Source organism: Triticum aestivum, chromosome 5D (genome assembly GCF_018294505.1).
Source record: "Triticum aestivum cultivar Chinese Spring chromosome 5D, IWGSC CS RefSeq v2.1, whole genome shotgun sequence".
NCBI classification, from domain to species: Eukaryota; Viridiplantae; Streptophyta; class Magnoliopsida; order Poales; family Poaceae; genus Triticum; species Triticum aestivum.
The window spans coordinates 376660963-376673104 of NC_057808.1; the positions used below are offsets into that span (position 1 = coordinate 376660963).

The 12142-nt window shown below is 48.5% G+C and overlaps 1 protein-coding gene across 1 annotated transcript; it reads left to right on the forward strand.

Moving 5' to 3' along the window:
• Positions 1-570: 570 nt before the first annotated feature.
• On the forward strand, positions 571-1766 carry LOC123121903 (induced stolen tip protein TUB8). The gene is made up of 2 exons (XM_044541996.1): positions 571-802; positions 1011-1766. Exons 1-2 carry the CDS (start codon positions 788-790, stop codon positions 1452-1454), a joined length of 459 nt encoding a protein of 152 aa, XP_044397931.1. The 5' UTR covers positions 571-787; the 3' UTR covers positions 1455-1766.
• The last annotated feature ends 10376 nt before the right edge of the window (positions 1767-12142 follow it).

Genomic DNA, 12142 nt, shown 5'->3' on the forward strand with positions numbered 1-12142 from the left:
CGCTCCTTGCCACCGGATCACCGTGGTGATGTGTGTCACCGCCGCCAGAGGGGTTCGCCGCCACCGCGCGAGGGAGAATGCCCCGCCGCCGCCGTCATAGCCCACAGCACAGGCTTCACCGGTGTGATCTCCGGCGGCGGCGAGAGGGAGGTTGGTTGGTTCGTCATACACTGAACCTTGTGGGAAATGCAAACAACCTAAAAAAAGGCACTCAATTCTCTCGCGTGTTCTTGAAAAAAAAACTCAAAGAACCTGTCGCTGCTTTTTATCGAATACATGTGTGTGTGTGTGACACGATGCACCTCCAACTGTTACCTGCGCACTGCTGCATCGACGCCGGCCGTGCATGGAGGTACTGTTGCATGGTGCACACCCTGGTCCGATCTGGTCTGTTCTTTGGACCCTTTCCATAGTGTCATGACTCACGGACCACCTTTAGTTGACACACGTACAACTGCACGTCGTCAGGACGTGTTCATTTGCATATACAGCTCCCGAGATTCCCGATCATCATGAGATGGACTAGACTTGTTTATTTTCACGATCGATCGGTGTCGATTCATTTTTACTCTTTTTTCTGGCGTTCGATTTTCGTTTGCGTTCTCCCCGTTTTGGCCCCCGTAGGCCGCTATTTATAGCCCCTCCACCCCGTCCCATTGCTACACACACACACACATACGCCTCACACTCTCTGATCAGTCACCACAGTCTCGGTCTATCACGGTAGCACTAGCTTCAGCTAGCCACCCTCTTCCTCTCCGGGCATCTTCTTGCATCAACCACGGCAATGGCCACCGCTGACGTACGTATAGCTTGTCTAGATCGACTTTCCTTTTTCGCATGCTCGCATCGATGATCGTTTCGATCGGTTCTTTACCTTTTGATCTGCTTATGTGTGTGATCTGACGAACGGCCGGGTGAGCATGATATTCATTGAGCTCGAGCTAGATTGGTTTGTGTACGTGTTGACATGTGCGTGGTGCTAATGAACGTAACTGTGCGTCGTGCAGGTCCAGAACCCATCGGCCGCGCTGACGGAGGAGGCGCCCGCGGCGGAGACGCCAGTGGCCGCCGAGGAGGCCGCGAAGACGGAGGAGGTCCCCGCGCCGGCGGAGGCCGAAGTCGAGGCGCCTGCCCCCGTCGAGGTTGAGGAGACCAAGGAGGAGGCACCGGCAGCCGCTGAGACGGAGGAGACCAAGGAGCCCGAGCCAGCAGCTGCCGCCGAGCCGGAGGCCGAAGCGCCCAAAGAGCCAGAGGCGCCAGCCGTGGTCGAGACCAAGGAGGCTGTGGCAGAGGCAGAGCCGGCTGTGGTCGAGGAGGTGAAGGAGGAGGCGGCGCCTGCTGCCGAGCCAGAAGTGGCGGCCGTCGCCGAGGAAACACCGGCTGCAGCGGAGGAGGCCCCAGCGGCCGCGGCAGAGGAGCCGGCCGCCGCCGTGGCCAGCGTCAGCGTGTGAGGCGCCGGCGCGCGCGGAGGAGGAGCTGGCTGGGTCAGCGTCCACGGCGGCGGTCATGTGCTCCTACGTGGCACGGCGTGATGCTTAGTCAGCCAGTGGAGTGGACTGGAGTGCTACTGCTTTTTACTACGTACAAGGTGTGGGGTGCTTTGCGCGGGGTGGCGCGTGGCGTGGGCTAAATAAAAGTGTTGTCGGGTCGACGCCCAGTGTCGGCCAGCATCCAGCGAGCGAGCGACTCGACAAGATATGCTTCATTATGTTTTGTTTTCGCATGGCAAACATAAACAAGGTTATCCTAATTTAGATTCCTAACCATGCGTCGTCAAGGGCGTGTTTGGTTACATTGTCAATCCAGCCTGGCCCGGCGAGCCTGGCTCTAGTGAGCCGGTTGTGGGGATGCGGGGCAAAAAAAACCAGATGGACATAGTTCGGTTGTGTCATGCATGCCCCTAATTGCATGAGACAATCATTTTTGACTCGGAGTTTGGTTGCCCGCATTCCATTAGGCGCACATATGACATGGTGTTTGGTTGCAACCTGCGTAAGGTGTTGTCATCACTTCTAACTAGTGGTGAGCTTATCACACATAATCTGAAAATGTAGCGCCAGCTAGTTAAACAAATGACAGTTCATCCTAACTACTATCAAATGACAGTTCAAATTATTAAGAGCCATTGGCTAAATAGGGGATAGTTCAGCGGTGTTGCAGATCTTCCTCTTCCTCTTCCTCTTCTTCTGCTTCTGCTACTGCTTCTTCTTCTTCTTCTTCTTCTTCTTCTTCTTCTTCTTCTTCTTCTTCTTCTTCTCTTCCATCTTCTTCAAATCCTGCACTGACCTCTCTTAAGACACATTGCCTCTGCCCCCTCCAACATTTTGTTCTTCCAAGCGTCATTGTCAAATGCCTCCACACCATGGCCGGAACTAACAACATCGTCACGCTCGACCTCTTCCTCCTCAGGCACGTGTTCATCAAAGCCCCACTGGAGGATCCAGTTATGCAGAATGCAACAAGTAAGAACAAGCTTAACCTGAGTGGAGTATGTGTGGAATGGCTTCTGATCCACGATCTTAAACCTATTCTTCAGAGCTCCGAATGCCCTCTCAACAGTTACTCTAAGGCTGGAGTGTCTGAAATTAAACAGCTCCTGTGCAGTCCTAGGATAGTTCCTGTTGGAAATATGCCCTAGAGGCAATAATAAAATGGTTATTATTATATTTCCTTGTTCATGATAATTGTCTATTGTTCATGCTATAATTGTGTTATCCGGAAATCGTAATACATGTGTGAATACATAGACCACAACATGTCCCTAGTGAGCCTCTAGTTGACTAGCTCGTTGATCAACAGATAGTCATGGTTTCCTGACTATGGACATTGGATGTCATTGATAACGGGATCACATCATTAGGAGAATGATGTGATGGACCAGACCCAATCCTAAGCATAGCACAAGATCGTGTAGTTCGTTTGCTAGAGCTTTTCCAAATGTCAAGTATCATTTCCTTAGACCATGAGATTGTGCAACTCCCGGATACCATAGGAGTGCTTTGGGTGTGCCAAACGTCACAACGTAACTGGGTGGCTATAAAGGTGCACTACGGGTATCTCCGAAAGTGTCTGTTGGGTTGGCACGAATCGAGACTGGGATTTGTCACTCCGTATGACGGAGAGGTATCTCTGGGCCCACTCGGTAATGCATCATCATAATGAGCTCAATGTGACCAAGTGTTTGGTCGCGGGATCATGCATTATGGTACGAGTAAAGTGACTTGCCGGTAACGAGATTGAACAAGGTATTGGGATACCGACGATCGAATCTCGGGCAAGTAACGTACCGATTGACAAAGGGAATTGTATGCGGGATTGATTGAATCCTCGACATCGTGGTTCATCCGATGAGATCATCGTGGAACATGTGGGAGCCAACATGGGTATCCAGATCCCGATGTTGGTTATTGACCGGAGAGTCGTCTCGGTCATGTCTGCATGTCTCCCGAACCCGTAGGGTCTACACACTTAAGGTTCAGTGACGCTAGGGTTGTAGAGATATTAGTATGCGGAAATCCGAAAGTTGTTCGGAGTCCCGGAAGAGATCCATGACGTCACGAGGAGTTCCGGAATGGTCCGGAGGTGAAGAATTGTATATAGGAAGTCCAGTTTCAGCCATCGGGAAAGTTTCGGGGGTCACCGGTATTGTACCGGGACCACCGGAAGGGTCCCGGGGGGTCCACCGGGTGGGGCCACCTATCCCGGAGGGCCCCATGGGCTGAAGTGGGAGGGGAACCAGCCCCTGGTGGGCTGGTGCGCCCCCCTTGGGCCTCCCCGTGCGCCTAGGGTTGGAAACCCTAGGGGTGGGGGCGCCCCACTTGGCTTGGGGGGCAAGCCACCCCCTTGGCCGCCGCCCCCCCTTGGAGATTGGATCTCCTAGGGCCGGCGCCCCCCCAGGGGCCCTATATAAAGAGGGGGGAGGGAGGGCAGCCGCACCCAAGCCCCTGGCGCCTCCCTCTCCCTCCCGTGACACCTCTCCCTCTCGCTGAGCTTGGCGAAGCCCTGCCGAGATCCCCGCTGCTTCCACCACCACGCCGTCGTGCTGCTGGATCTCCATCAACCTCTCCCTCCCCCTTGCTGGATCAAGAAGGAGGAGACGTCTTCCCCAACCGTACGTGTGTTGAACGCGGAGGTGTCGTCCGTTCGGCGCTCGGTCATCGGTGATTTGGATCACGACGAGTAAGACTCCATCAACCCCGTTCACTTGAACGCTTCCGCTCGCGATCTACAAGGGTATGTAGATGCACTCTTTTCCCTCTCGTTACTAGAAGACTCCATAGATTGTTCTTGGTGATGTGGAGAAAAAATTTAATTTCCGCAACGATCTACAACAGTGGCATCATGAGCCAGGTTTAGTTTCTATGCACGAATAGAACACAAAGCAGTTGTGGGCGCCGATATTGTCAATTTACTTGCCGTTACTAGTCTTATCTTGATTCGGCGGCATCGTGGGATGAAGCGGCCCAGACCGACCTTACACGTACGCTTACGTGAGACAGGTTCCACCGACTGACATGCACTAGTTGCATAAGGTGGCTAGCGGGTGTCTGTCTCTCCCACTTTAGTCGGATCGGATTCGATGAAAAGGGTCCTTATGAAGGGTAAATAGAAATTGGCATATCACGTTGTGGTTTTGGCGTAGGTAAGAAACGTTCTTGCTAAGAAACCTATAGCAGCCACGTAAAAATTTGCAACAACAATTAGAGGACGTCTAACTTGTTTTTGCAGCATATGCCGTCTGATGTGATATGGTCAAAAGGATGTGATGAATGATATATGTGATGTATGAGATTGATCATGTTCTTGTAATAGGAATCACGACTTGCATGTCGGTGAGTATGACAACCGGCAGGAGCCATAGGAGTTGTCTTAATTTATTTATGACCTGCGTGTCAACATATAACGTCATGTAATTATTTTACTTTATTGCTAAACCGTTAGCCATAGTAGTAGAAGTAATAAATGACGAGACAACTTCATGAAGACACGATGATGGAGATCATGATGATGGAGATCATGGTGTCATGCCGGTGACGACGATGATCATGGCGCCCCGAAGATGGAGATCAAAAGGAGCAAAATGATATTGGCCATATCATGTCACTATTTGATTGCATGTGATATTTATCATGTTTTACATCTTATTTGCTTAGAACGACGGTAGCTTAAATAAGATGATCCCTCGAAATAATTTCAAGAAAGTGTTCCCCCTAACTGTGCACCGTTGCGAAGGTTCGTTGTTTCGAAGCACCACGTGATGATCGGGTGTGATAGATTCTAATGTTCGAATACAACGGGTGTAAGCCAGATTTACACACGCAATACACTTAGGTTGACTTGACGAGCCTAGCATGTACAGACATGGCCTCGGAACACGGAAGACCGAAAGGTCGAGCATGAGTCGTATAGAAGATACGATCAACATGAAGATGTTCACCGATGTTGACTAGTCCGTCTCACGTGATGATCGGACACGGCCTAGTTGACTCGGATCATGTTTCACTTCGATGACTAGAGGGATGTCTATCTGAGTGGGAGTTCATTAAATAATTTGATTAGATGAACTTAATTATCATGAACTTAGTCTAAAATCTTTACAATATGTCTTGTAGATCAAATGGCCCACGCTAATGTTGCCCTCAACTTCAACGCGCTCCTAGAGAAAACCAAGCTGAAAGATGATGGCAGCAACTATACGGACTGGGTCCGGAACCTGAGGATCATCCTCATAGCTGCCAAGAAAGATTATGTCCTAGAAGCACCGCTAGGTGACGCACCCATCCCAGAGAACCAAGACGTTATGAACGCTTGGCAGTAGCGTGCTGATGATTACTCCCTCGTTCAGTGCGGCATGCTTTACAGCTTAGAACCGGGGCTCCAAAAGCGTTTTGAGCAACACGGAGCATATGAGATGTTCGAAGAGCTGAAAATGGTTTTCCAAGCTCATGCCCGGGTCGAGAGATATGAAGTCTCCGACAAGTTCTTCAGTTGTAAGATGGAGGAAAATAGTTCTGTCAGTGAGCACATACTCAAAATGTTTGGGTTACACAACCGCTTGACTCAGCTGGGAGTTAATCTCCCGGATGACGCGGTCATTGACAGAATCCTTCAGTCGCTTCCACCGAGCTACAAGAGCTTTGTGATGAACTTCAATATGCAGGGGATGGAAAAGACCATTCCTGAGGTATATTCAATGCTGAAATCAGCGGAGGTGGAGATCAAAAAGGAACATCAAGTGTTGATGGTGAATAAAACCACTAAGTTCAAGAAAGGCAAGGGTAAGAAGAACTTCAAAAAGGACGACAAGGGAGTTGCCGCGCCTGGTAAGCCAGTTGCCGGGAAGAAGCCAAAGAATGGACCCAAGCCTGAGACTGAGTGCTTTTATTGCAAGGAAAGTGGTCACTGGAAGCGGAACTGCCCCAAGTACTTGGCGGACAAGAAGGCCGGCAACACCAAAGGTATATGTGATATACATGTTATTGATGTGTACCTTACCAGCACTCGTAGTAGCTCCTGGGTATTTGATACCGGTGCGGTTGCTCATATTTGTAACTCAAAGCAGGAGCTGCGGAATAAACAGAGACTGGCAAAGGACGAGGTGACGATGCGCGTCGGGAATGGTTCCAAGGTCGATGTGATCGTCGTCGGCACGCTACCTCTACATTTACCTACGGGATTAGTTTTGAACCTCAATAATTGTTATTTAGTGCCAGCTTTGAGCATGAACATTGTATCAGGATCTCGTTTAATTCGAGATGGCTACTCATTTAAATCCGAGAATAATAGTTATTCTATTTATATGAGAGATATGTTTTATGGTCATGCCCCGCTGGTTAATGGTTTATTCTTAATGAATCTCGAACGTAGTGTTACACATATTCATAGTGTGAATACCAAAAGATGTTAGGTTGATAATGATAGTCCCACATACTTGTGGCACTGCCGTCTTTGTCACATTGGTGTCAAACGCATGAAGAAGCTCCATGCAGATGGACTTTTGGAGTCTCTTGATTACGAATCATTTGACATGTGCGAACCATGCCTCATGGGTAAGATGACCAAGACTCCGTTCTCCGGAACAATGGAGCGAGCAACCAACTTATTGGAAATCATACATACTGATATGTGCGGTCCAATGAGTGTTGAGGCTCGCGATGGCTATCGTTATGTTCTCACTCTCACTGATGACTTGAGTAGATATGGGTATGTCTACCTAATGAAACACAAGTCTGAGACCTTTGAAAATTTCAAGGAATTTCAGAGTGAGGTTGAGAATCAACGTGACAGGAAAATAAAGTTCTTACGATCAGATCGTGGAGGGGAATATTTGAGTCACGAATTTGGCACACACTTAAGGAAATGTGGAATAGTTTCACAACTCACGCCGCCTGGAACACCTCAGCGAAATGGTGTGTCCGAACGTCGTAATCGCACTCTATTGGATATGGTGCAATCTATGATGTCTCTTACCGATCTACCGCTCTCATTTTGGGGCTATGCTTTAGAGACTGCCGCATTCACTTTAAATAGGGCTCCGTCGAAATCCGTTGAGACGACACCGTATGAATTATGGTTTGGGAAGAAACCTAAGCTGTCGTTTCTAAAAGTTTGGGGATGCGATGCTTATGTCAAGAAACTTCAACCTGAAAAGCTCGAACCCAAGTCGGAGAAATGCGTCTTCATAGGATACCCTAAGGAAACCATTGGGTATACCTTCTACCTCAGATCCGAAGGCAAGATCTTTGTTGCTAAGAACGCTCCTTTCTGGAGAAAGAGTTTCTCTCGAAAGAAGTAAGTGGGAGGAAGGTAGAGCTTGATGAAGTACTGCCTCTTGAAGCGGAAAGTAGCGCAGCTCAGGAAAATGTTCCTGTGGTGCATGCACCGACTAGAGAGGAAGTTAATGATGATGATGATCAAGGTACTTCGGATCAAGCTCCTACTGAACTTCATAGGTCCACAAGGACACGTTCCGCACCAGAGTGGTACGGCAACCCTGTCCTAGAAATCATGTTGTTAGACAACGGTGAACCTTCGAACTATGAAGAAGCGATGGCGGGCCCGGATTCCGACAAATGGCTAGAAGCCATGAAATACGAGATAGGATCCATGTATGAAAACGAAGTATGGACTTTGACTGACTTGCCCGATGATCGGCGAGCCATAGAAAATAAATGGATCTTTAAGAAGAAGACAGACGCGGATGATAATGTGACCATCTATAAGGCTCGACTTGTCGCTAAGGGTTATCGACAAGTTCAAGGGGTTGACTACGATGAGACTTTCTCACCCGTAGCGAAGCTGAAGTCCGTCTGAATCATGTTAGCAATTGCCGCATTCTATGATTATGAGATATGGCAAATGGACATCAAAACGGCATTCCTTAACGGCTTTCTTAAGGAAGAATTGTATATGATGCAGCCGGAAGGTTTTGTCGATCCTAAGAATGCTAACAAGGTATGCAAGCTCCAGCGCTCCATCTATGGGCTGGTGCAAGCATCTCGGAGTTGGAAACATTCGATTTGATGAGATGATCAAAGCGTTTGGGTTTACACAGACTTATGGAGAAGCCTGTGTTTACAAGAAAGTGAGTGGGAGCTCTGTAGCATTTCTCATATTATATGTGGATGACATACTGTTGATGGGACATGATATAGAATTCTTGGGAAGCATAAAGGCCTACTTGAACAAGTGTTTTTCAATGAAGGACCTTGGAGAAGCTGCTTATATATTAGGCATCAAGATCTATAGAGATAGATCAAGACGCCTCATTGGTCTTTCACAAAGTACGTACCTTGACAAGATATTGAAGAAGTTCAATATGGATCAGTCCAAGAAGGGGTTCTTGCCTGTATTGCAAGGTGTGCAATTGAGCACGGCTCAATGCCCGACCACGGCAGAAGATAGAGAAAAGATGAGTGTCGTCCCCTATGCCTCGGCCATAGGGTCTATTATGTATGCCATGCTGTGTACCAGACCTGATGTAAACCTTGCCGTGAGTTTGGTAGGAAGATACCAAAGTAATCCCGGCATGGAACACTGGACAGGGGTCAAGAATATCCTGAAGTACCTGAAGAGGACTAAGGATATGTTTCTCGTTTATGGAGGTGACGAAGAGCTCGTCGTAAAGGGTTACGTCGATGCTAGCTTCGACACAGATCTAGATGACTCTAAGTCACAAACCGGATACGTGTATATTTTGAATGGTGGGGCAGTCAGCTGGTGCAGTTGCAAGCAAAGCGTTGTGGCGGGATCTACATGTGAAGCGGAATACATGGCGGCCTCAGATGCAGCACAAGAAGCAATCTAGATGAAGGAGTTCATTACCGACCTAGGAGTTATTCCCAATGCGTCGGGCCCGATGACTCTCTTCTGTGACAACATGGAGCTATTTCCCTTGCCAAGGAGCCCAGGTTTCACAGGAAGACCAGGCATATCAAGCGTCGCGTCAACTCCATTCGTGAAAATGTTCAAAATGGAGACATAGATATTTTTAAAGTACATACGGACCTGAATGTAGCAGATCCGTTGACTAAACCTCTCCCTAGAGCAAAACATGATCAACACCAGAACTCTATGGGTGTTCGATTCATCACAATGTAACTAGATTATTGACTCTAGTGCAAGTGGGAGACTGTTGGAAATATGCCCTAGAGGCAATAATAAAATGGTTATTATTATATTTCCTTGTTCATGATAATTGTCTATTGTTCATGCTATAATTGTGTTATCCGGAAATCGTAATACATGTGTGAATACATAGACCACAACATGTCCCTAGTGAGCCTCTAGTTGACTAGCTCGTTGATCAACAGATAGTCATGGTTTCCTGACTATGGACATTGGATGTCATTGATAACGGGATCACATCATTAGGAGAATGATGTGATGGACAAGACCCAATCCTAAGCATAGCACAAGATCGTGTAGTTCGTTTGCTAGAGCTTTTCCAAATGTCAAGTGTCATTTCCTTAGACCATGAGATTGTGCAACTCCCGGATACCATAGGAGTGCTTTGGGTGTGCCAAACGTCACAACGTAACTGGGTGGCTATAAAGGTGCACTACGGGTATCTCCGAAAGTGTCTGTTGGGTTGGCACGAATCGAGACTGGGATTTGTCACTCCGTATGACGGAGAGGTATCTCTGGGCCCACTCGGTAATGCATCATCATAATGAGCTCAATGTGACCAAGTGTTTGGTCACGGGATCATGCATTACGGTACGAGTAAAGTGACTTGCCGGTAATGAGATTGAACAAGGTATTGGGATACCAACGATCGAATCTCGGGCAAGTAATGTACCGATTGACTAAGGGAATTGTATGCGGGATTGATTGAATCCTCGACATCGTGGTTCATCCGATGAGATCATCGTGGAACATGTGGGAGCCAACATGGGTATCCAGATCCCGCTGTTGGTTATTGACCGGAGAGTCGTCTCGGTCATGTCTGCATGTCTCCCGAACCCGTTGGGTTTACACACTTAAGGTTCGGTGACGCTAGGGTTGTAGAGATATTAGTATGCGGAAATCCGAAAGTTGTTCGGAGTCCCGCAAGATATCCAGGACGTCACGAGGAGTTCCGGAATGGTCCGGAGGTGAAGAATTGTATATAGGAAGTCCAGTTTCGGCCACCGGGAAAGTTTCGGGGGCCACCGGTATTGTACCGGGACCCTTCCGGAAGGGTCCCGGGGGGTCCACCGGGTGGGGCCTGTTGGAAAATAATAAAATGGTTATTATTGTATTTCCTTGTTCATGATAATTGTCTGTTGTTCATGCTATAATTGTATTAACTGGAAACCGTAATACATGTGTGAATACATAGACCACAACATGTCCCTAGTAAGCCTCTAGTTGACTAGCTCGTTGATCAATAGATGGTTATGGTTTCCTGACCATGGACATTGGATGTCATTGCTAACGGGATCACATCATTAGGAGAATGATGTGATGGACAAGACCCAATCCTAAGCATAGCACAAGATCGTGTAGTTCGTTTGCTAGAGCTTTTCTAATGTCAAGTATCATTTCCTTAGACCATGAGATTGTGCAACTCCCGGATACCGTAGGAATGCTTTGGGTGTACCAAACGTCACAACGTAACTGGGTGGCTATAAAGGTGCACTACAGGTATCTCCGAAAGTGTCTGTTGGGTTGGCACGAATCGAGACTGGGATTTGTCACTCTGTATGACGGAGAGGTATCTCTGGGCCCACTCGATAATGCATCATCATAATGAGCTCAATGTGACCATGTGTTTGGTCATGGTATCATGCATTACGGTACGAGTAAAGTGACTTGCCGGTAACGAGATTGAACAAGGTATTGGGATACCGACGATCGAATCTCGGGCAAGTAACGTACCGGTTGACAAAGGGAATTGTATACGGGATTGATTGAATCCTCGACATCGTGGTTCATCCGATGAGATCATCGTGAAACATGTGGGAGCCAACATGGGTATCCAGATCCCGCTGTTGGTTATTGACAGGAGAGTCGTCTCGGTCATGTCTGCATGTCTCCCGAACCCGTAGGGTCTACACACTTAAGGTTCGGTGACGCTAGGGTTGTCGAGATATTAGTATGCGGAAATCCGAAAGTCGTTCAGAGTTCCGGATGAGATCCCGGACGTCACAGGGAGTTCCGTAATGGTCCGGAGGTAAAGATTTATATATGGGAAGTCCTATTTTGGCCACCGGAAAATGTTCGGGATTTTTCGGTATTGTACCGGGAAGGTTCTAGAAGGTTCCGAAGTGGGGCCCACCTGCATAGGGGGACCCACATGAACGTGGGTAGTGGGGGCAAGGCCCCACACCCCTGGTCAAGGCGCACCAAGATCCCACCTTAGAAGGAATAAGATCATATCGCGAAGGGATAAGATCAAGATCCCTAAAAAAGGGGGATAACAATCGGTGGGGAAGGGAAATGATGGGATTTCTTTCCCCCACCTTTGCCAACGCCCCAATGGACTTGGAGGGCAAGAAACCAGCCCCCTCCACCCCTATATATAGTGGGGAGGCGCATGGGAGCAGCACCCCAAGCCCTGGCGCCTCCCTCCCTCCCATGACACCTCTTCCTCCCCGCTTGCGCTTGGCGAAGCCCTGCCGGGATCCCGCTACTTCCACCACCACGCCGTCGTGCT